The sequence below is a fragment of the Lissotriton vulgaris genome, chromosome 10, assembly GCF_964263255.1.
Source record: "Lissotriton vulgaris chromosome 10, aLisVul1.2, whole genome shotgun sequence".
Lineage (NCBI taxonomy): Eukaryota > Metazoa > Chordata > Amphibia > Caudata > Salamandridae > Lissotriton > Lissotriton vulgaris.
In genome coordinates, this window is record NC_141698.1 from 896,250,676 (window position 1) to 896,276,888 (window position 26,213).

The 26,213-nt window shown below is 43.5% G+C and overlaps 1 protein-coding gene across 3 annotated transcripts in view; it reads right to left on the minus strand.

Moving 5' to 3' along the window:
* Positions 1-4,310: 4,310 nt before the first annotated feature.
* The window catches only part of CDK6 (cyclin dependent kinase 6), a 460,135-nt gene continuing 438,232 nt past the window's right edge, over positions 4,311-26,213 (minus strand). For all 3 annotated transcript variants that reach the window (XM_086941870.1, XM_086941872.1, XM_086941871.1), the window contains exon 8: positions 4,311-5,467. In XM_086941870.1, the coding sequence (XP_086797996.1) occupies positions 5,288-5,467 (180 nt within the window). In that variant the 3' untranslated portion in view covers positions 4,311-5,287. The remainder of the gene's footprint in view (positions 5,468-26,213) is intronic.

Sequence of the window (26,213 nt, forward strand, 5' to 3'; positions counted from 1 at the left end):
TTGACAAAGTTGTCCAACTGGTCTCAAAGGAGATAGAGAAATTTCTTTCCAAAAGTGGAAGCAAACATAAGAGGTGCTCTCTTTACCATCCAGAGACCAATGGTATGGTTGGGAGGCTCAATTAACTAATAAAGAGGACCTTGGCCAACCAGTTGTGCTGGAAAACTGAAGTAGGAAAGAAGATCAGGATGTATAGGCTAACACCACATTCAACTAGAGGAGGCACCCTGTTCAAACTTTTTAGGAGAAGAAACAACAACAAATGTGTCCTGCTTGGGGAAAATAGTGTTTGCACACTGCAGATGTTAAGAGAACGTAGTGCTCTTGTGAAAGAGTTCAGACAAAGGATGGAGGAAATAAAGAAGGTTGAAAAAAGTAAATGAGGAATGCAATGAAAGGCAGTACAATGAAGTGTGATGAAAAAACAAACTGCCTGGTGTAGATCACACATTGTCTAAATATTCTTCTCTTATGAAAGTGATTAATATGTTCCACAATGCAGTAAACACTGAGGATCATAGAATATGGAATCTGAATAGGATTGTCAAATTGTATAGCGATGCGGATGGGGATGTCAGTTGGGAGGAAAAGATGTCCAACCAAACAAAAATGGGTTTGATGCAATGATCCTCAAACTAATTAGAGAAAAAGTATGATGTGGGTCAGAATACCCAAACATCTTTCAGACTGTGTGTAAAACCTGAACATACCATTACATCTAGAGGAATGTACTAGGTATTTCACAATGTTCAAACAAATTTCAAATATTCTGTGGATGTTGTATGCAATATTTACCTATGTTATTTTAGGGGACACTGTTATACCATGTGAACATATGTTTACTGCTAATTTGCTTGGTTATTTTGTTTGTGGAAAGGGAGATGTGTGGTACCAGCTCAAGTGGTAGAGTCTTCTTTTAGAATCATCTGAGTGTTTCTGAAGGAAAGCTGGAGCGAGGATGTGTGCAGTTGATTGCTGAGGAAATAGGCTGTTCTACTTGAAATAACGACATGTTCTCATTTAAAGGCAGCTGTACCATCTTTATTACAACTGTCTTTTGGTGGACACCCTGATCTGATGGGCATCCTGGCATCTACTGGGCATCCTTGACCTCTTGCAAGTTTTGTGACATTTAGCGGTCTTTCCTGTCATAAAGGGACATCCCTGGCACAGCTGGAATATGATAGTAACATATAGACATCAAGCAAAGTCCCTGAGTGTTTGAGGTTGAGTATGGGCATATGAAGCTGCTCCTGTCATCAGATGATTAGACAAGGGTCAACTTACAGGTACATGGGAACCTACGGCAGTATCTAACCAGAAGGGAAAGTAGTAGTACTTGTAAATGGTGGATGAAATTGACAAGCTAATTTTTGGGGACTCAACTAGCAAATTTACTAAAAGTAGAATCCTCAAATTGATTAATTGTGGAAAGATTATTTTTATGGACAAATGGTCACTCTACCAAAAATTTAAAAAGTGGTATTTTGCAGCAAATTAGTATATTTTAAGAAAATGATAACATGAAGTTTGTGGTAAGCATATTTTTTCCCAAAAATGAAAAGCTCATATTTGAGGGGAAGGCTAACATATTTTAAGAGAATGCAAGCTGATGTTTGAGGAAAAAATATTTAACAATGCTAATAAGTGGCTAGTTGAGGGCAAGATAAGTATGGTGTAAGAAAATGTCTCGCTGAAGTGTATTGTTTACAAAACATGAAATGTATTTATTTAACAACCTAATACACCAATTTGTTATAAAAATGCATGATGGTGTTTGTAGCAAAAACGATTTCAAAACCCAGTTATATTTAAATCTGATGTTTGAGAGATAATTAAGCCTAAATTCAGGGCATGTACTGATAATATTATGGCATAATTACTTTGGTGCTGAACCAGAAGCACTTGCTGTAAGTTTTTTTTTATCGCTGAACGAGGCATTTTGTGATCTATATTAAATAACATTAGTATCATAATGATGCAATCTGAGGCTTGGGCCTGGATTACTGGTGTAACATGAAGAGTATATACATCTACTGTCAATCTGAAAGGCTGTTCTGAACTAAGAAGTGTGTCAGCTTTCTGAGCCTGTGAAATCTGTCTAGTCTGTGAAATATGAAATTTTCTATCCTGACCTTTCAAACAGATGCTCACAGACTGTCTGAGTGAGCATCTACTTAAAGGGCAGGGTGGGAACATGGCAGTAATGGAAGGTAAATGTGAAAAAGATTTGGTATGTATCTTTAAAAAGCAGGACACATTAAATGTTCACTCCAGATTTTTTGAACTGGTTTTAAAATTAATGGCTTCTTAAAGAAATTGTTCATGAAAAATGCCTTGATAATTCTACTATTTGCACCCATCCTAGCGGGTGATCTCCAAACACCTCTAAACAGTATTAGATTTCCTGGCAACCATGAGTATTGCAACATTTAAAGAGTAACACTTTGGAAAAGGTTGTTATGAGAAATAATGACCCCTTTACTGGACCACTGTACTATAAAATCACCAAACGAAATAAAGTTTTTAAAATATTTCTGTGAAAGAAGCCCCAGAAGAAGGGGAAAGGGGATGACAAGACTTGCCCCAATGCACTTCAGGGCACGTATTTAGACCCCAGAATTTGCTCACCGGTTACCACTGACTATGGACCGTATCGGAACTTCTTCATGCATGCCATTGATGATCATTTGCAAGGTACACAAATCATTCTTTAAAGTCACTGAACATTGTGAGAAGCACACTAGGCCAAACAGCTTGCTACAACAATTAGTGTCCAACCAAAACGTCAGAGTGTCAAGTGAGTAACAGTGTAAAAACATAGGTAATAACCTACCTTTGGGAGACCAATTTAGCATTATTTACTGCAATGTTTCACACTGCAACCTCAAGTGATTATATAATACTCTAATCAGTGTATTTTTCTCATCATCGGACAAATGGGGATGCCATTTGTGATGGTTTACTTTCATCTCTCATAATGTCTCTAGACTACAGCCAAGCACAGTTTGCTCTCACTGTGTTGTCATTTGAATCACATCTGTTTCCCTTTTTTCAGTCTTCCTTCACAGGGGGTCACTGCTTTGGTTGCTAATATATATACACCCCATTGGGACGTTTGGATTCTCGTTATACCCTGGCACGTGGGTGGTTCTTCTTCTTTATCGCCCTAGCCCGCTATATCTAGTTTATTTATGCAATGAGTTTCATATTTCTGGCCAGTTGTTGTGAAGATTGTTGTGAGCCCCTTGCCATGTGCATAGTTCTACTGAATCTGTTCTGAGTGGATGGCTGGTTGCCACCGACGTACAAAAACAGACAGTGCCCTGATGAAGGTTGTTGAGATCGAATTGTAACTTCCAAAACACGCGTCGGCAAACTTCTGTCCATTCATTTCAATAAACATTATAGTAGCATTATCATTACTTCATTATAACTGTTATTACAATGAGTAATGCTTTTTAGAACCTCATGATTTTTTCTGTTGTGGATGTTTGTTATGTGAATACTCTTCTGTAATTTTCATGGTGTGCCCTTTCCTTAAACTGTTTAGTAGTCTGTCACCTTCTTGTGTTTTATTTGTACCTATATTTAATGTGTGGTGCTCACTAACTGTATATATATATATATATATATTTATATATATATATATATGTGTTGATGAAATATCTCAATAATATATGCTATTGATTTTTTTAAAAGAAAGAAAAAAAGAAAATGTTCACCAAATTGATTTAGCTATTCAGGTATCCTTTGTGTATTTTTGAAACCATTTCCAAGCAGTAGTCAAAGGCAGATAATTTTTTGGTTTGGTTCATGTGTACAGGTCTAACATATTCAGATTGTTCAGCAGTATATTCAAATATGCCATTAAGATCTACTCAATGGCACCAACACATTGCAAGGGGCACAGTCTTTTTTGTTTGCATACGTACAGCTCGTTATCTATTCTGACATGGCACAATTAAATGAAATGAACAAAAAAGGTATAAAGAGTTCAGTGAAAAGTTCTACTGTAAATTATCAAACTCTGAACTATATAGATGGGGCTCACATTTTAGCATATGTTTCTCCTCCACAGCTAGCTCGTACATGGAATGCTTGAAATGGAAATGTAGAAGCACAGGAACTTACAACCCCAGAGTACTTGTTGGCTCTTGTGAAGGGCTGGTACTCTTCCATTAAGAGTACTGCACCCCTGCTGGGAAGTGCTGGTCCTCTCCCTTTCAAACTGAAGAGGTGCAGACACTCAAAACCTGAGTGTTTGTGTCCCTTTAAAGTACTGCATACAAAGGAAACAAAATAGAAACTACAAGAAGTAAACCATTGGATTTCATATATGACCGGGGTGTGTTGTTCTGGTAAAATCATACAACGTAATCCCATGTTCCAAAGTACCTCCCAAAGATATCACTACATGTCGCCTTAAAGAGGCATGTACAATACATTCATACTTGTAATTCAATTAGTCAGCATGGTAATAAAAATAGCTGTTATTTAGCATATCTTTTGTCCTTGATATACATTAATACACTTTATACCAACAAATATATTTCTTATCAAAATTACACTGATGGTTTTTGCTATATCCACCTGAAATGTCAATTTATCCACTCAAATTTTGCAAAGATATTGCAGTAGTGGACAATATATCAATTGCTTCCTCTTCAATGAATGAATGTTACCATCCTGTAATAATAACAATTTTCGTATGGTTTTGAAGGTTAAACTTCAAACACAATGAACCATCCTTGAACAGAATATCTCTGCTACAGATTGAGGCGAAGCATATTTAGCTTAAGCCATCCTACCTGTTACCAACACAAGCAAAATATTGAGTGTTACAACAAGTAATCAATGAATACATTATTTGTTATCTGACTATGAGATAGCGTTGTTTGAAAGTTAATATTGAGGCTGTCTTTTAAACAGTACTGCTCCACACCACTGGCAAACAATACAATTCCAGATCAATGCACCCAGTTGGGCTCCAGCAGCTATTGTACCTTTTTGGTGGTGTGAAGAAATGTAATCATATTTTTCCTTACTGGCAGTATTTGAGGTTATGAGAGGAAATGGCAGCATACATGGTCAGCAGCTTCTCTTCAGCTGGAAACTTCCAGATACTTAAAAATAATCTAACAAAAACAGAGATCAAGCTGGTTTTCCATTGATTTCATGAAAGTAAACAGGGTTTTCTTGGTCCAAGCGGCAGAAGCTTGTAGAAGGGTCGTTCAGTGACCAAAAACTGATGTTTTTAAGTGGTCTGTGAATTATACCCACATTGTCATTTTGTAGTCCCGGATTCAAAGTCTCCATGACCTGAGGTTTGAGTCTCTGATGAATCCTGCTGGCCTGGTAGGTGTAGTTCCAAATTCTCTTTGCATTTTTGCAGATCACCAAAGTAGGTGTGGGACAAAGCACAAAAAGCTGATATTCGTTTGGATGGATTGAATGTCAGACATTTCTGTAAGAAAAATGAAACAGTTTCACTCTGCCTTACAACAGGACACTGATAATGCAAAAGACAATTATTAGAAGCAACATAACTTAAAGAGCCTTAAAAGAAGCTATATTTAAAGTGAACTGCCAATGCGAATCGTCGACATCATTAGGAATTTAGTAAAAAGTCAATTTGTTTCAACATTGCTATTTTTGCTTCATTGCTCATTCCCTGCACATTTACCAAATATGCTGCAGCACCATCAATCTTGTTACTAAGCACTCAATTTTGTGCTTTATTTTCTATTTTTCAAAGAAATCCAAATATTTTTCCATTTCTAGTTATTTTAGATTATCAAAATACACTGTTTTACTTTATTTACACTCTGAATTTGTGTACCTTTAGTATTACCTCACTGCGCCTCTCTGTGAAAATGACAAATACAACATCAAGTCAAGTCTTGCTTTATTCGTGATAAAACACATAAAAGCATTTACATACATAGAAATCCATTAAAAAAAAACTTGATTTGTGTTCCTTAAAAATAGAACTATAAACTTTTTTAAAAATACATCAGTTGAATCGTGGGTTAAAAATGTAAAAATATAGAAAACTAAAAATGCAGATGTTTTTATAGCACGTTATTTACAATAGTCTGCTTATGAGTCTAATGGACTATGACCACCTCAGGTATTTAGCAGTGGCTATTAATATAGGCAATGATGAATTAGTGCGAATAATTCTTAAGGCTACCGCACTACTTGTCGTTCCTAGATTTTTGCACATGGGAGTTAGCCAAATACGTCTGGGTTCCACGTATGATTTACATACAAATAAAAAATGTCCAATAGTTTCATTATGCACTCCACAAGATGGAGAAGTTTTAGTTGATAGGCCGCCCCACCTGCCAGTCAAAGATCTCTACGGGATGGCACCAGCTCTGATCTGGAAGAGCAACCTCCTGTCCCTTGGGTTAGTGATAACGTCCCAATACAGTTCAAAATTGGGGAGGGACTTTGCTTCCAAGAATCTTCCCGCCATAGACTCTGGGTTGGTTTCATTCCAGATTCATGCTGCCACCCTGTCCCAATAGATCTTTTTGAGGACTTGTTTTGTTGGGAAAGAAGCACTCTCTGGGTTTTACCATAATAGATGTAAACCAAGAGCGCACAACATGTTTCTAAGTTCTTTAAACCAACCTACTTTGTGAAAAACATCAGCTCTGATAACATTCTTAAACCCCTCAGCATAATGTAAAAGTTCAGGTGTTGTCCAGAGTCTGCGCCAGTACAATACTGGACGCAACCTTGCAAGGTCGACAACCGACTTCCTGCCCAGATCAAACTTAAGTGGTAACAAAGGAGACCCTTTAGGAAGACCAGTAATGAGTCTAAAAAACGTGTTTTCCGCAGTCTGTAATGGTTGCAAGTTCTCATAACACCATAACTCTGCACCATAGAGGGTTGATCCGAGTGCTTTAGCCTCATACACCTGTAATGCTGGTGTAACCGGTTTTGTTAGGGATTTTCTATGTTCCGAGCCCAATGCACCGGCTATTTGCTTATGTCTCACGGTTGTAATGTCCATGTGCTTGGTCCATCTTAGGTCATTAGATATGTGGATTCCAAAATATGTAAAAGCGTTTACCACCTCCAGATGCCGTCCATTCATAACAGTTCGGGGGCTGAGGCCACGACGAGGATTAAAAACCATCAGTTTAGTTTTGGCCACATTTATCTCCAAGCCATGGTCCTTGCAGAATTGATCAAAAATAGATAAAGCGTGCTGTAAACCACTTGGGGTTTTAGATAAAATCAAAGTGTCATCTGCAAACATTAAAATTGGTATTTTGGATCCAGCCAACGAAGGAGCTTCCACATTTGCAGCCAGCATCCGGACAACAACACCATTAATATATAGCGTGAACAATGTAGGAGCCATTGAGCAGCCTTGACGAACACCCCGCTCGACTGGGAATTCTGGGGTAACCATTCCATATCCTCCCCACTGGATCTTCGCAAAATTTGCCTCATGGAGCCTCATCAACAGTGACAGAAGATCAACAGGGAGGCCCAGGCTCCTCAACACCTGCCACAGCTTGGTCCTTGGGACCAAGTCAAAGGCAGCCCGCAAGTCAACAAAAGCTGCATACAGGCTGCCCTTGCTCAGCACCACGGTTTTCCACTGAAGCAAAGTGAAGCGGAAGACCTGATCCATCGTGCTGACCCGTTTTCGAAAACCTGCCTGGAATTGTGACATAGCGTTATTTTCCTCAGCCTACTCCCAAAGTCTGTTTACAACCACCCTGCCAATCACCTTTTGTATGGTGTCAATTAGGCTTATGGGCCTGTTGTTTCCTGGCAGAGATCTGTCACCTTTTTTAAAGACAGGGATAATAACTGCCCCTTTCCATGTCGCCGGAATATTGGAACCTTGGGCGACTGCATTAATGAGGAGAAGAATATATTTGCTCCAGCGTTCTTTATCACTAATGAAAAGATCCGCTGGAACACCATCCAGTCCTGGGGCTCTACCACTTGCCACTGTACTCAGGGCCATCATGACTTCTCTTTTGTTGAATAGGTTGCCTTCGCAGTAGGAAGGGCCATGGTCGTCCAAAGAAGTGTTAAGCAGGGGGGCGGCGTACTGGGGCTTATAATATTCTACCCAGTCCTCTTGGGATACATTATTATTAGGTGACTCTGCTACACCCCCTTTACCCCACTTTATGATGTTCCAAAATAACCTAGAATCTTTTTTGTCACTTGCCTCCCTTAGCTCTTTCTTGCCAATGAAGCTCATCCCACAGTTTCTTGGCCTTGACTATGCTTTTTTTTGTAGTCTAAGCGGGCACGACGGATAGAGTCCAAATCCCTCCCTATGATCGCAGCTCCTAGAGCCAATCTAGAGGCCCTACACTCAGAATTGTACCACCTAGCCTGTTTTGGTTTGCTTTCATTACTTCTCTTTTGTGGTTTTTGAAAGTGAACCTTAATGTTTGAAAAAAGATTTTCATGGATTGTAGTCGATAGGTCACTGCCTGGGTCTATTAGATTTAATTGCTCTAGGGATATTACTGCTTCATCGACCTGGGCATTAATAGTGTCGATAGTCTGCTGGCTAGTTTTGACATTTATCCATTTTAATCGGTGCATGTCATTGGTTGGCACAACCATGGGGACTTCATCCACTGTATCTGTCATTGCAGCACTCGTTGAGGACCACCACTTGTGCTCCACACACAGTGGATTATGGTCACTTTCTATTCTGGATCTAACCATCATGTCAACCACTGACCCCGAAAGATTTAAGCTACATAGGACGTAATCTATTCTGCTTCTATGCCTTCCATTGTAGAACGTGTAAGCCCCTGCCTTGTCGCTTGCGGTCCTCCCATTCATTGCTCTCAGACTGTTTTAATAACAAATGGCATTTAAAGCAATGATATCCTCCGTCCAGCGAGTGATTGGCTTCAGATTTAATTTTGGAATGCCCCATTGACTGTCCTCGTCATCTCCAGAAAAGTCGTGTTGGATATCCAACGGCTCGAAAGTCCTGTTTAAATCGCCCGCTATCACAACACTATTTTCCAGGGAATGGGTCTCAAGAAGGGAGCCCAAATCTGCACAAACTTCTGACCTCCCTTTCTTGTTACCTCTGGCATAGACGTTATATATATCCAGCATGCCCGCAGGACCCAGATTTATTCTGATAAATTGGATATCTCTACTTCTAGTGTCGACTACTTTGATGGTCAGCTTTAAACGCTGCCGCACCCAAATAGTAAGGCCACCCATTGGTCGACCCTTAGGGCCCTTAAGTGCTGGGATGTGGTAGTTCAAATATTCCTCAGAAAAAGCGGGTTCACAAAGCCAGGTCTCCTGGAAGATACACAGATCAAAGGTATTTATAAAATATTTCCAGTCTTGGGATTCCTGCTTATTTCCTAGCCCCGCTAAGTTCCACGAGACTAATTTGCCTGTATCTACCCCAGTGGCCTCGGTGATTCCGCTAGTAACGGGTAAATTAGATGTTTCAAACACCCCAACAACGTCTTTGCAAGTAGTTGTATTTTTCGAATCATCAGATAGAATCAACCCGCCATTTGTCTCAGATCTTAGCTTAGTTTTCCGACGATGCCTGGCACCCATTAAAGGAACACCCACTAGCGAGGGTAGCCCCATACTTCCCTCTTTATTCACAGTCTGCCCATTAATTTCTATCCCTGCAGCCTTATTTATTGGACGTCATTCATTATTGTCCAATCCAGAGCAGTTGCTTTCACACGCTCGTCCCATGGACGAGTCTGGTGCACCCTCGGACCCTGTCCCTGCCAAAATTATGGGTGAACTGGCCTCCTCCTTAGCCGATCCGTTCCTTTCCATCTGGAATGCTTCCCTGCATCATGGCTCTTTCCCTACCACTTGGAAGGAAGCCTTGGTGATCCCTATTTTAAAAAAGGCAGATGCTGATCCCTCTATTTTCTCCAATTACCGCCCTATTTCCCTTCTCCCCAAACCGGCAAAGGTCTTGGAAAAAGCCGTGCAGTTGCAACTTACGGAGTATTTGGAAAGCAACTCACTACTGCACGACTCACAATCTGGATTTCGAGCGGGATACAGTACAGAGACGGCGCTGCTGGAAGTCTCGGAGACTATCCGGGAATGCGTGGACAGGGGCGAGGAGGCTATGTTAGTCCTCCTCGACCTGTCCGCTGCATTCGATACGGTATCCCACTCCATCCTCCTTGACCGATTAAAACACATTGGCATTGGAGGCACTGCCTTCAGCTGGATCGAGTCCTTCCTCTCAGGAAGAAGTCAGAGGGTATTGTTGCGTCCTTTTACATCGGAGGAAAAACCTCTGTCCTGCGGAGTGCCACAGGGCTCGGCCCTCAGCCCTCTGTTTTTTAACATCTATCTTGCCCCACTGGCCGGCGTGGTGGAGTCCTACGGAGTCAGGGTGGTCTCCTACGCTGATGATACCCAGCTAGTGTTTTCCTTCAGAGACCACTCTGATGCCGCATTCTCCAACTTCCGCCAGTGCCTTAACAACATCAGTGGCTGGATGTCTGAAAACCATCTAAGACTCAATGCAGACAAAACAGAGGTGCTGTTTTTTAACCAGAAAAATTCCATCCCTTCCTCTTGGTGGTGGCCCACGGCACTCGACCCCGCCCCCTCCCCTGTCCACTCGGCCCGTAACCTGGGCTTTCAGATCGACGACTCCCTCTCATGCAAGTCTCAGATCCAAAAAGTGACCTCTGCCTGCTTCCTGAAGCTACGCATGATCAGGAAAATCCTCCCTTACCTCCCTCTGGATTCCCGCCGTACTGTTACCCACGCCCTCATCACGTCCCACCTGGACTATGCTAATAGCCTCTATGCCGGAGCTCCTCAATACCTGATTGACCGGCTGCAGATTGTCCAAAATGCGGCTGCAAGGCTGATTGGTAATATTCCCTATCGTCAGTCAGTTGCCGCATATCGTAGGGAACTACACTGGCTACCAGTGGCCAGCCGCATTCAGTTTAAGATCCTTTCTTTGACTCATCGAGCCATCAACGATCGCGGTCCAAATTATTTAAAAAAAACGCGTTTCCATATCCCGCTCCATCAGATCTCTGAGATCCAATGACCTATGCCTTTTGATCTCTCCCCGTTTCAGACTATCCAGAATGGGTGGCAGAGGGTTTAGTGTCATTGCTGCAAAACTATGGAACGCGTTGCCGGTCGATCTCAGATTCTGTCCCTCTGAATCCATCTTCCGGGCCAGACTCAAAACTTGGCTCTTCTCTGGATTATGATTTACTACTTTACTTCCCCTTTCTTTGCTCCTTTCCTCTCCTCTGAGACTCAGGTTCTAGCGCCGGGACACCCCTTCGGGGGTAGCTGTGCGCTCTACAAACTACATAAAAAAAAAAAAAATGGACCTCGGAGTTTGCGGCTGAAGCTGAGGGCAAGATTTCCTTAACTGGATCAAGGATGGTGCGGGGGCGCTAGTTCTAAATTCTAGGGAAAAAAGATTTTCAGCCAGTGATGCATGTTTCAAGGTTAGTTCGATAGAGTCATATTTACGATGTGGGGTGCTAATTCTTTTAGCCACTAAGATATCCTCCCTTATTACTGAACGACAACCTCTAACATGCTGCAACCAATGAATGGCTTTGTTTGTTAAGGTGTCCGGTAGCTCAGCTCTACTGTTGGTCAATTTGGGGACGTTGGTCATATATATTTTGTTACCAGAGTAGCCTTTATGAATTGCACTGGTCCCTATACCCTCCTGTCTACTAGCACCCACATTTTTATCCTGCTCTTTTGATCTCAAGGGTATGGGTCGCTCTACTGGTGTTAAATCGGGCTTTTGACGAATTGCCGGGGCTTTCCTTGTTACATCAACATGACTAGAGGTGGGTCCTTCTTTCATAGTTATCTTTCTAGTGTGACAAGCCTTACTAGAATCGACTGTGGATGGTACAATGAGGTTATTACGGTTGTCCATGGCTGGAGCTCGCTGGACCTTAGTTTTTAATGGATAAGGGCCTTGCTGACTAGTTAAAGCATTCGGTTGTGTTTTTCTCTCTCCTGAGTGCTCAGCCCTAACTAGTTTTGTTAGGTTTTGTACTAGGGATTTTATTGAATCAATTTCGTCACGTAGAAGTATTATAAGGTTTATTAAGTTGGTGACTTCTTCAGTGACCACTGCACCCCCAGTACTGTTGTTAATTAACCTAGTGGCTAGCCTATCTATCTGCTCTTCAGCAGGGACAGATCCTGTGTCTAGTAGCGTCTGGGGGTAAGGGGGCCCACTATGAATGTCAGCTAGGACCGTAAACCTATTGTGGCAGGGTATTTGGGGGACAGTAATAGTTAAAGAGCCCTCGCCCATAGTGCTAACAGCTAGATCCTGATCTATGTCTTTCGGTGCCTCACTCTGACTAATTAGACAATCCCCATTGTCTGCCTGATTATTGTTTTCTTGTTTTCTCTTTGCACGGAACATAGCTGGTATAGTGGGTAAGTCATTAGTAACATCAATTACCCTTAATGCGTCCCCACCCTTTTCAGTTGCAATCTCCCCATTGCCCTGGCCGTGGTCAGTTTCTAAAATCTCTCTACAATCGTCAACAAGGTCATCGATTCTGTCCATAACACTTGCTACTGGGTGGCTAGTAGACGTTCTCGTTTTTTTTCCCTTCCGTTGTTTAGGGGGGTTTACTATCTCCTCCCCCCACTTCCATGGATTTGCGTTTCCCCATCTAACCAGTAGGCGCGCTGCTATCCTTAGCACAATACAGGTCTTTGAGATACTCTCAATCTGGGCGGATTTACTCCGACCTGCCCTCACCTTACTTTGTCTTTATGCGCCTTCTTAGCACAGGGGCCCCAAATGTCAGATGTTAATGATGTGGGACTAAACCCCTGCGACTTAAGATCCTATTCCGCTCATTAGGCGCTAAACAGCACTTCCTTGATTACAGCATGGGTTAACTTATCTCTTCTTGTAACCAGATTTGCCTGGGCAATTCAAACTCCACTGGGAAAAAAGAACCACACATTCGTCTTCAAATACTTCCCACCTGTCAACAACTTGCTTTAACATGGCACCTCCTCCTCCGTAACAATTAGGATTCCAACTTGGATCTGACTTTTGTAAAGGAAAAAAAAAACGGATACAATTCTCAAATCCTTTTGAAATGGATTGTACCATTTGCTCATTCCTTTAATATATATATATATATATATATATATATATATATATATATATATATATATATATATATATATATATATATATATATATATATATAATATCTCAAAATATTTACCTCAACACTCTGTCTATGTGTTAAACCAGAAGTTGGAATGATAAACCCAAGAGACTTTAAACACATCAACAAAAAAGCCCTAGACTTCTTGGTCCACTAGATCAAACTACCAGAGTACTGCGCTGACTCTCCAAAATGGCTAAACAATATGATGAAACAATCTCCACCATCATGAATAAACTACCTCTTCCCACCTCTAAACTGAAAAATTCCAAGAAAACCTCAAACTGGTACAATGACAAGATACCAAGATGCAAAGTAAAACATAATAACTTCTGGTAGGAGATAAAGAAAATCCCTTACTTCTGCGAACATCCTTAAACATAAATTGCCAGGAAGTCTTAAAAGTTTGTGCAAAATCATAACTGTTAGGGAGGGTACAAACAAACACACACCTGTAGACACAGAGAAGAAGTTACCTACTTTCAGTAAAGTATTTTCTGGTAGAGACTATCTAACTGCGGATTCTTTTTTTTTTTTAATTTTGAAAACCTTTATTCTTCATAAAGCATGGTACCCGGCATGTAACGCACAAAACTGGCGTGGGCGTTTGATGACACGCTACTCAACAACACAGTGTAGTCATGTGTAACACAGCAATTTAGCCGGCATCCCGGGGGCCCGGCGGCAGTCAATTCACAAGGTGAGGAAGGGCCCTTGTTCTCATTTGCAGACACAAAGCATTATACACATCACAAACAGTATGTACAAGAACGTATTTACCCATACGTACACATGACTTGGCTGTCCCAGTGTATCACATACCGAAAATCATATCGTCATATGGTTCTAAACCCTTAAGAAAACATACTACCCCAACTAACCCCCCCTCCTGTATGCCAGCAGTTGTGCTCCCTTATTAATGAGTCTGTGCATGTGCTATCAGCTGTTATCTTCCCACTATCTTCCAGCACGGGAGGGCTTGTCCCTCCTTCAGAGCCCGACCTGCCTTGAGGAACCACAGTGTGTAATAGTACTGATTCCCACCCAGCACCCCCACGTGAGGCCTCAAGGATGTAAGTGCTTTCAGCTCCTGACTCCCCATGTTAGCGGGTATCTCACTCCCCCGGGTCCAGGGAGGCAGGTATAATCCCGTCCCATGGTCAGGCCCCCTATAGCTCCTGCTCCGTCTGCTCCCCTAGGGATTCTGGAGCATCTAGTGCCTCATCCTGTTCAAGGTCCTCCTCCTCCCCCGAGCGTATGTAAGTCTGGTATAGGCCCCAGAAGTTTTTAGGTCGGCTCCTGGGCGGGAGCAGCTCACTGTAGGTTTCCGATTGTGTACAACAGTATAGCAGATCACCGGCCCATCTCTTCTTGGTTGGTAACGGGTCTCTCATACAACACATGGCAACCACCCTCCTGGCTATCAGAAGGGCCATATCAACAAGTCGTCGCTGGGCAACCGGAAGAGGCTTGGAGTATCCCAGAGCGCCAGATCCTGTTTTGCAGGCAGCTCCGAGCCCAGAATTAGACTGGATTTCAGAGAAAACTTCTGTCCAAAATTTGTGAACGTTAGGGCAGTACCACGCCATGTGGATAAAATCTGCAACTTGGGTGTGGCAACGCTCACACTCCGCTGTTTGCCTAAGCCCGTAGCGGTGTAATATCTCTGGAGTATAGTAAACCCGTTGGATAAACTTAAAATGCACCAATCTGTGCCTTCCGTTGAAGGACAGTTTTCTCGTGCTAGTGCAGCAGTATTTCCACATCTCATTGTCTATTTGTAATTGCAGGTCACGCTGCCACTCTGACCTAGCCTTGGAATACTAGAACTGTTTATGTGTAACACCTAATTTATTGAGATTAGTGACCAGCTTGTGGGATGACGGGGAGCTAATTACGTATGTGAGTTCAGGGACCTCTAGTGGCGCCTCCATATCGGGGCCCAATAGATCTAGTAATGCACTCCGGACTCTGTGGAATTGGAAACGCTGTAAGAGTGAAGCCCCTGCCTGCGAGAAAGAGATTTGCTCCCAGTTTTTAGCCACGCCATCAACAAATAGGTCCTCCATTTTTGTGAGTCCCAGTGCCCGCAACGCCCCAGTGACTCCTTTTTTTTTTCAATGGTGCCAGCCGCATCGCCCAGTCTGTCGGCATTAGTGGGGAGTAGAAGAGTCCGCAGTCCCGCGCCTGAGTCAACGCATGCCATGCGTGATTGAGTGATTTGATGGAGTCTAGTTGGCCGATGGCGCGGTCGACCGGAAGGCAAGCAGTGGCCGGCAGGAGGAAAGGTTACGCAAATAAGCGTTCAAGGGTTACGTGCGGAATGCGTGGATCCCTATGTATCCATGTATGCAGATGGGCTGCCTGCGCAATTCGATAGTATCTTTCCATGTCAGGCGCGCCCTGACCCCCCATTTCGTAAGGAAGCATTAGGGTTTTCCACTGGACTCTGGGCTGTTTACCTCCCCATGCCAGCTTAATGAGCACCTGCGTTAGTTGTCTGAAAAAGGCCTTGGACGGGACTACCGGAATATTGTTAAATAGGAACAGGAATCTGGGTAGAACTACCATCTTCATAATGGCTATCCTGCCCATTAAGGACAATGGTAGCCTGCACCATGCGTCCACATCCTCAACTAACTTTGCGTACGCAACCCCGTAGTTTTCCCTAACCAATATGTCCGGATCTGTGTGGAGCTGTATTCCTAGGTACCTGACTGAGTCAGTGGTCCACTTCAGTGGATATTCCATCTCGAAGGGCCGGGTCACTGGCGTCAATGGAAAAGCAACTGATTTGGCCCAGTTCACTTTCAGCCCCGTGAGGGCGCCAAACCGAACAACTTCCCTCAGTACAGATGTGAGGTTCATTTCTGGGTTGCGGACATAGAGGAGCGTATCGTCAGCATATGTAGAGATGCCAATTTTATATGTTGGAAAGCTAATACCCTCCAGGCTGTGGTATTCCATAATCGCGCACGCCAACGGCTCTGCCACCAGCGCATATAGGAGAGGCGAGAGGGGACACCCCGGCCTGGTTCCCCTACTTATGTCAAATGGGTCCGTGACCCTGTCTCCTATCTTCAGTCTCACTGTGGGTTTGTAATACAATGCCCCCAGCATCTGGAGGAAAGGTTCTCCCAGCCCCAACTTTCTTAAGACTCTGAGCATGAAGGGCCACTCCACAGAGTCGAAAGCCTTCTCCATGTCCAGGAAGATTGTTAAAGCGGTATTTTCCTGGCGCACATGCTGCATTGTACGGATATTGTATGGCAGGTTCCTATTGGGGACGAAACCAGACTGTTCCGGCGCTACTAGTTCCGGCACCAACAGCGCTAGTCGTGTGGCCAGAACTTTAGCGAATATTTTGGCGTCCACATTTATCAAAGAGAGTGGTCTATAGGAGCTACATGCACCTGGGGGGTTCCCAGGCTTTAAAATGGTTCTGAGTAAAGCCTTCCTCATGGAGAGGGCCATACTGCCTTCCTCGCAGATATCATCAAATAAGGTGATCAGGTGAGGGACCAGTTTGTCTTTGAACGCCTTATAGAAGCCTACAGTCAGTCCGTCTACTACCGGCGCGCTACCAGTGCGCATACTCGCCAGTGCCTCCAAGATCTCGTCCTCTTGTATGGGCGACATTAAAAATTCCCTATCTGAGTCTGGCAAAAAGGGCATTTCAATGTGGCCTAGATAGTCGTCAATTTCCTCCTCTACCTGCAAGGACCTGGATTTATGCAGATCAGCGTAGTACTGTCTAAACTTTTGGAGGATCTCCATCTCGTCAGTAATGACCTCCCCTTCTGATGTGATCAGTTCTTCTACCACTAGAGGTCGTCTAGTAATACGCATCATTCTGGCCAATAGTGCGCCAGGTCTCTCCCCCTCCCCATACGTTCTGGCTGTGGCGTATTTACCCATATGTTGCACTTCCCTGTCCGCCTCTTCATGGTATTCAGCTAGTAGGGGTTTGATTTGCGACTCGTTGTTAGTGTCTGAGCTGCTCTGCATTTGCTTCTCCAAGTAGGACAGTTGGGTTTCTAGTTGCTTCAATCTATTCCGTATAGTTTTAAGCACACTCGAGTGCTTGGATATTACCATGCCCCTGACATAGACCTTAAATGTACCCCACACGGTCTGGAAGCTATCGACAGATCCCAAGTTTGTCTCGAAAAAGGTGTCTATATCGTCAGCAAGCTCTCCCCTAAACACATCATCCAGAAGGGAGTAGGGTGGAAACTTCTAGGTGAAGGGAGGGATTGCTTTCTTTGGGACTACCAGAGTCAGAAGTATAGGGGAGTGGTCAGTGAGGGTGCGGGGAAGTACCATGCAGCTCTTTATACTATTAAGCAGTGCCTGGGACGCTAGCCAGTAGTCTATTCTTGTGTGGATATTGTGGTAAGCTGAGTAGTGTGTGAAACCGCCTTTCGTGGGGTGCTTATTCCTCCATACATCAACTAGGTCTAATTTAATCAGTTCTGATTGCATATGCAAGGCCGAGGCTGCTGGTCTTCGGGCCGGCCCCGCCGATCTGTCCAGGTCCGGATCAAACACAAAATTGAAGTCACCCCCCCATAGCATTCTAGAATGGACATGCGTTCTGCAATGTGCTGCCAGTGCAGAGTAAAATTCAGGATTGTCATAATTAGGCCCATAAACATTCACCACCACCAGATCATGTCCTTTACCAACACATCTAGCTATAACATACCGACCCTCCGGGTCCGACACTAGAGGTATCAGTTTAAGCTGAGATTTAGGATTAACCCAAGTGACCACACCTCTAGAGTGCGTCGTGAACCCCGCTGCCACACTATGTCTCCCAAGCCCTCTGGCCAAAAGCATCCTACTATTAAGTGGAAGATGGGATCCTGGAGCAGCGCAAGATCAATGTGGCGCTGTGCAGGTAGCTGAGCACCCTCCTATAGTTTACGGTAATCATTTAGCCCTCTCACATTCCACGTTAAGGCTTTCAGTTCCTGCAGGTCAGGCACAGCATTCACATCATTTGTAGTGGTCATTCCAACAATAAAGTTGATAGGACTCAGTCAGTGTTACTTCGACGCCAGTCATTCTCCTATATATAAAGTCGGGCAACATTCTGCTTGGCTCTACATTCAGTACCCCAAGTGCAAAACAACAACAACCCACAATACAACCCCCCCCCCCACACAGCCGACCACCCCCAACCTGGCCTGGCCGGGCCCACTCCCACCCGCTAACTCCCAACTTGTAAAGCTTTTCTGTGCATTCCCAATTATTGCTCCCCTGAGGACGATTAGAGCTATTAGCGCTAGGGCAATGGTCGCCATAAAAGGCACCCAACAGTGCATCAGTATTGTACAGTGCAAAAGTGACCCCAATCGCCATCACCCTAGTCAATGTCCATCAACGGAAGGCCGAAACAAGGCCTGGTGTGCATCGAGGCAGGCATCTCTCAATTGTCCCCACCCCCGACCCGCAACCCACTTCAAAGTCAATGTTCTGTGACAGTGCGCAGTAGTGTACCTGCAAATACAGTGTCCCAAGCTGTACCCCTAAAGTCACATAGCTAACACCTGATACATGTATAATGCAATGGTCTCACCCAGTCGCATTTCGCTGTCCAATCTCAGGTCGCAGCAGTCACTCGTCAGCTGCGCTACATAACACCCAGGTGCCATATCAAAGCAGTGTTCCATAGGTATGACACTGCTCAGGGTCAAGGGCATCCAAAAGCTGACAGAACATTAGATCTCAATGGGGTCTATTCTTGTTCGTCCAGGTGACTGCTTTCTTCTTGCTCTTCGGTCAGCCCGCTCGGGCTGTTCCTCTGTTCCTTGGACCACTCCTTTAACGATTTCTGGAGTTCCCTTGGGTCTGTAAAAACGTGTGAATGACCTCGCCTGTTGATCCGCAGTTTTGCCGGGTACAGCATGGCAAAGTCCAGGCCGAGATCTCGCAACCCGTGCTGGCCGTTCTGCACGCATCCGCTACGAGGAGGGGAAGCAGCAGCTCCAGGGGGGGCAGGTAGGCTCGGCGCCGGGCTGTTAAAACGAGCGCGGCACTCAGCAAAAAGTCTGCTTCTAGCGTCGGCGCTGTCTCTGTATCTCCTGGGTTCCCGCTGCTGGTTGAGGCATTTATTACCAGGGCTCCCTGCGGTGCAATCATATGTGCTGTGCCTCACCGTCCGCTTTGCGTCTCACAAGGGTGGCTCGGAGGTCCTCGGGTCACCACTCCCCCACAGGCCGCACGTAAGAGCACGCACGCCGGCCGGGCGGCCAGGCAAGGCCGCTGCTTCGGGCCCGGTCGACTAGCCGCCCCCGCGCTTCAGGATCCCTGCGATTATCGCTCGAATTCCGCCAGCGACCTCTACGAGTGCACCAGCTAGGTCCGTGTAGTGGATCTCCACCCCGGTGGCGCTCTATGTCCGTTGAGGCAGGATAATTATCAGGATTTTGCAGGTGATGGCGCGGAGCTCAGCACACACACGTCTTACATCGACGCTGGCAAGCTACGCCCCCCAACTGCAGATTCTTTACCTTAGAATATTCTGCAGCCATCAGACTGGAACTGCAAAATCTTGAGCCGTACCGCTGCACACCAGTAGGTGGTGCCAATGGTCGACATTGTCCACATCAGATCTGACATGCGCGATGCCTACATATGCACACCACTGTGTGCTGTTAGTTTTGTTTTTTCCAAGCCCAGATGCAGTGCCACGTCAGAATGGTTGTGACCAGTGTGCTGAACTGAAGAAGGACCTTCCAGAGGAAGGAGTCCAGTTGGCAAAGCATGGAGGAAAGGAGGGTTGATAAGGAATATGCAATTAGATAGAGTCTCTACCAGAAGAGGTGTTACCGAAGGTAAGTAAGCTATTCTTTGGGAAAAGACTTCTAACTGCATATTCAATACCTTAGAATCGATACCACAGCAATAATCTCCCCAAAGGAATGACTGCAAACTGGCTTAAACCAAAAAGTGCTCTAAGACAGAGCAGGCAAAATGGCCATTTCAATGTACCCCAGTGTCCAGACAATAGTGCTTTGTGCACGTATAGAGCAATGCCCACTTAGCGGGATGGCAAATGTCAAGGACAGGCACTAAGCATGCCAACGCAGTTGTCGCAGACATAGCTGTGGTAGAGGGAGCAGTCAAGCCTACCAGAGGCTGCTTTTTCACAAATGTGTACCAGATCTTTATTCAGCGAATGATCCATCAAGAGATGGTCCTCTATAACGCTGCCTTGTCTTTCTTTTTTCCAGTGAATCCAATGAAAAGCTGATTGTTCATTCAGTGGTCCTTGGTAAGCTCAATATACAAACCTAAGGACTCTTGAGCCAAACAAAGATTCTTAGATGATCCATGTCTGACATTCATTTTTCAAGCTTTGGTGTCTGTGCAAGGGTGAGCACATCTACCATCTGATCAACCAATTCCTGGTTTCTGGCAATGTTCTATTTGCTGAAAAAGTGGCACTGTGCCAAGAAATACAATCTTGATACAACAGATAAATAAATGTATTGCCCTATTACTCTATTATCAGCCATTTCAAAAGTAATGGAAAGATATCTGGCAAGGTGGCTGTTATAGTACTTTCACAACCAGAATTCCAAGAGGTAACAAAGGCACCTTTTTTCCCCTGGCACAGTACAAAGTCTGCTAAGCTGATGGTTCTTGATAAACTTATCATCAGCAAGGATGAAGGTAAACAGGCAGTGTCTGCTGTTGCTCAATGTCTCTACCCCCACTGATATGGACAGGCATGAAATCCTATCAGACTGTCTCCATTTAATTGGTTTTGATAGTTCTTAAAATGTAAATGTAAATGTTGTATACTTGCAAAGCGCACAGCTGCCCGCACCGCGGGCGTCCCGGCGCTATATACCGCTGGGGAACCCGTCCTGGCTTTCCCTGTTAGATGGTCCCTTCTGGGCACCCCCAAGGTGAGACCAGGCATCCCCTGCGTTGAAGGGGCCGTTGTGAAGATTAAGCAAGCTATTGCCCAGAGTTACAGAGTGGAACCCAAGGTTAGAGTAGGCGCCGAGGCGAGAATTATCAGGCCCGCAGACATTTTGGCCCAAGACCCTGCCGCGTTGGGAATCGAACCCTGGTCCCGGGCTGATCTCAGCTTCCGGGTCTGCCGCCTCTAACCATTGAGCCACACTTCTCCACCAATTAACAATTAGAACCAAAGTGTTTGCTACACTTCCTACCCTCTGCTGTCAAACAAAGCAGTGGAGTGAATGCCTCAGGCTTCTGTCATTTTTTCCTTTCTCTTTAACTAATATGTTCAACTATTATGAAAGCTATTGATGTCTTTGATTCTCAGAGCTATTTCTATGCTTATAATACATATCTTATCCACTGTGTGAAAAAAGTTTCACCAGTACCACAAGGCCACTTTTTAAATTGGCTGGAAGCCGTTCAATGTAAATGTTCAATGTAGATGTCCACCTGTCACCTAAAGCTTAATGGAGACAAAACAGAGATCTTTGTGCTAGGGAAAATCACCCCGGATGGCCAGCTGTCCTTTGGCCACCAACAGCTGGGCTCCCTGCCAGGCCCAGTACCATCTGTCTGAAACCTTCCAGTTAAATTTGAGGCAGGCCTTATCTTTGACACCCAGATCCAGAAGATATTGGCAGAAGAGTTTCTGCAACTCAGACCTCTGTTGAAAACATTCCTCTTCTAATCCTCATTAAACTATTCAGTGGTTTTTAGTTAAGGAACAGTTACATTTTAAGAATCTTTGGGCATTACTTAGATGGTGCAGTTTCATCTCTGTCCATTAGTGTAGCAGACGACATTACATCTGCCATCCTGAGAGACAGAGGGCTGGAATATTTAGAGAGCACCAGTGGTTCAGTTTAGATCTCTGTGTGTTCACAGAAGCCGCTGCCATGATAGCTCCTGCGAAGGCACTAAATGTTTGGTGCATGGCTACTGTTTCTTTTGGCATCTGTATACCAAACGTTTTTGTTTTTCAGAAACAAACTTCCATAGTGGGAGTTTGTATTTGAAAAACAAATAAATATTGGCCCTGACGCCCTTGGGGTTTTCTCTAAGAATTTGAGAGGTTCATTACTTTTTGTTTATCATCAGTTCATGACCACCAGGCTTTCTCTGGTGGTGAGAGACAGAAAAAATAGGACTGCACACACACTTCTCTAAATAGAGCAGGCAATCTGATGTCCTTACTCCATTGGTCAATACTCTGTTGTCCCCTTGGAGTAAGTTTTCTGATAGCAGATCCAGTGGGAGTACTGCCGTTGGAACAGTGATGGTCCGCCAACTTTTGATTGGAGTGAGAGGACTGAAGTTGTGGGAAGCAGGTTACTATGGCATTTTTAATAAGGAGTACCCTGTCTGCCAAACTCTAAATCAGGCCCTCTGTCTGATTCGCCAGCCCATCAACTCAGTTTGGTCCAGCCTTCATTTCAAAGTTGATATCCACTATGTTCCAACTACAGCGCTTACACCAAAAAGTGAACTTTTACTGACTGTACCCAGTTTTAGCTGGAGTAGATCTGGAGACCATTCTCAATTTTCAATTGACTCAAAACAAGTTTCAAGATAGACGTATTTTGCTGGTGCTGTCTCCATGAACCCAGGCTAGCTTCATGTCAAGCTTCATGGCCAGGGACTACGAACAAACTGCAACCTTCATGTGCCTGTGTTGGACTTTTCATGGGCTTGCTGACAAGGAACCAGGTCTGCTGCCCCCACAAAAGATCAAACAAGGGTAAAAAGTCAATGAGCATTCCATGAACCCTTAAAACACTTTAAAAATGACAAGAAAAAGCCTGTCCATAGGCTAGGCTCTGAGACCAACCCCATTGTGCGGGGAGGGGGGTGGCTGCCTACAGTGGTTTGGGCACATATCTATCTAAAGGCCAGGCCCTGCAGCTAACTGATGCTGGGCACAACCAGAGGCTATGTTCAGCACATTTGGCCTTCCATGAATGACGGGTTGGTCACAGTGAAAAGCCATGCGCAGTGGTGGTTGGCAACCTGCAGTGGATTGGATGCAGGGCTTAGCCAAAGGTCAAGACCTGCAACCAATCTTCACTGCGCACTGCCCTGCAGCTAACCCATTCTGTGCACAGCTAAAGGCAGGCTGGTTGCAGACAACAGTTAGATGTGGTCTATGAAAAATGAATATAACCTAAGAAGTAGTGAAATTCACCAGTTATATTTTGGCACACTAACCATACATGTATTTCACTGCTTACGACATATGTACGTTAGAGTCTGATAGCCAGAGCTAATCCTAAATTCACTTTAACCTTAATTTTTTCAGTGTATAAACGTTTGTTTTCCAGGAAATTCACTCCTCTATGAATACAATTTCAGTTCTACTGGTAGACTGATTCAAGGTACCATGAATCCTGAAAAGCAAAAAATTGATTGTTCTGCTCTTTTTCCGATTTGTGCAGCTTCTACCTACATATGTCCCTGAGAATCACTTTCTCGTGATCCAGGGATTTTTCATTCCTGCTTTCAAAACTTCACTCGACTGAAAAGATGAAAAGATACTGTTTAGCTCACCTCTGATCTCCCTAGCTCCTTCCTGTGGACTGGACATAGTGAGCGCTTTATACAGGAGACAGTCTCCAGAGATTTTCACCTCCAAACCCCATCCATTTTCCCTTTTGGCTATATTCAAAAAGCAGAACTTTGTCTCTTTCCTTTTTTCCCCACTTAATGGTTCTCCAAGTTTTTTTCTGATGGACGTCTCTACCCTCTCTATGGTCAAGTTCCGCCCTTCTTTCTAGCAATGTTTGCTGGCATTTTCATGGCAGGGTCTGGATGTCATCATGGCTGTGGTGCAGAGTCTGTGAAGGAACCTGGGAAGTAAAATCTTTCTATCCTATGTGAGACTACCTCCATCCCTGCCATGGGAGCTGGCAATAATGGGTCCAGTGAAGGTGGCATGCCCTAACAGTCTGTGGAAACTGTTGTGGTATCCCTGAATGGATGTTTTTTTTTTAAGGGAAATCAGGGAATGTTATTGGGTCGCTAAAGATGAGGGCTGCCCTGCCTCCAACATTGTGATGGAGTACAGTGCCAGTGTTTAGCTGCAAAAACCTGTTACCTTCACACAGGGATTAGACTCAACTTTACCACAGCGTACTATTAGTTGCAGCAATATCATAAAGGTTATAACAATGTCATCCATTTTGCAAAATGGACTAACAAATATTGGGTATGTGAAGTGAAATATCAGTGTGGGCTATAATGTCACAAAACAAGAAAAAAGTATCAAAGTTTGCTGGAATAAGCAGGACCGTAATATCTGTGCAAATAAGTATTAATCAAACTTGAAGAAACAATTTCATATAATGTTCCTACCACTTGAAACAAATTCATTTCCAGATCCTGAAGGTATTAAATCAACTACCCTGGGAGAGAGGCAATATAAATATGCTATTATCATAATGTGGATCAAGCTGGATTGGTATAGTAAATGCTCCAACCATGTAAGTTGAAAGATGTTCAAGGAATTTCATGCTTTCTTTAAAACAAGAACTGATACATTCTTCTGAAATTTCAGAACAAATCTTTTGAAAATAATCTGCTGTACTACTAAAGATACTGCTGGAAGACTTGAATAGGGGAGGGACATTATGTTATTGGAATTGTATCTGAATGTCCTAATTGAGGTTAACACCTTAGCTGCGTGTAAACATTTCTCCCCAGTGCTGCGCTGTCCATTAGAACTAGTGCTGAATGGACGTTCAATGGTCGTGCGCAGCACTGGGGAGGTAGCGCTGCTGACGACCATTGGCCGTCAGCAGCACTTAAGGGGTTAAGGGTTTATATACATTTATTAATAATGACATTTGTATCAAAGAGATCAATGCAGTACGCAATAGATGAGTAATGTCATCATAACTCTTACATAAGATATGAACCATCATTTCTAAAGACTATTAAACAGACTGTGATAGTTGAGATGAAAAATAATGGCCAATTGTAATCTCATTTTCATTGCTTTGTTACTTACTTGAGGCTTCCCTTGGAAAGCAGATGGTTACATTTGACACCTGGACAAATGATAGCATGTCACAAAATGCACAGAAATAAACGCACTGCAAGTTGATGGACAATTAATTTACATAATAAACAATCATCACTGAATAAACCTTTAAACATACATGTCAACCTATTTGATATAATCAGTATACGCAAATAAAGAATTAACATTGAAAATAAAGAGATAAAAAATCAAACTCCATTGAGTAAATATCTTATGAATTGAGTACAGTTTATATTCACAGTTCCATTTCTAACAAAATATTGTTAGTTCTATAACAGGTGATTGAGGAGCTTTCAAATTAGCACTGAAAGAAATGATTAATAATAGTTGAAGGAAATGAAACTATTATATATTAGTAGCTGTTTAATATGGATAACTGGAATAGGAAATAGTAACACTGGAATAATAGTTATCTTGAGTTTTCACTCTTATTATCTTGACTTTTATATGATCGGTACCTTGAAGTTGCAAAGGCAGGCTAAGCTTTAAAGATGGTGAGAAAGCAGTGCCACCCCTGACAAAAATGTTAATGCCTTTCTTTTGAATGCATCATATTTCTGATGGGTTGGCCTATAGGTGGTGGGGCAGGGAGTATTGAGGATCACACCCTAGTATATTTACAACTGATGCCTCTCCTATGAAGAGAGCCATGTTCAGTACTGCATATCAATAACTGAGCTTTATCCAAAAGTAACATTGTAATTAAAACATTTTACTGTTCTATTATGAAAAGATTTTCCTTGATTATTAAATGATGCAATACACCAACCTAGTGTCTTAAGGAAATACACCTTGCAGCATTTAAAATATTTGAATAGTTATAAATATTATGAATAACATTATCATGTTATCCAAATCACAGACATACCCACATTCTTCTACTATATAGCAGTAAACATGTTTCAGCAACCCAAAGTCATTATATATTTTATTTTTCAGCACAGTCACGATTAATATCATTTAGTATCTTACTTCCACAC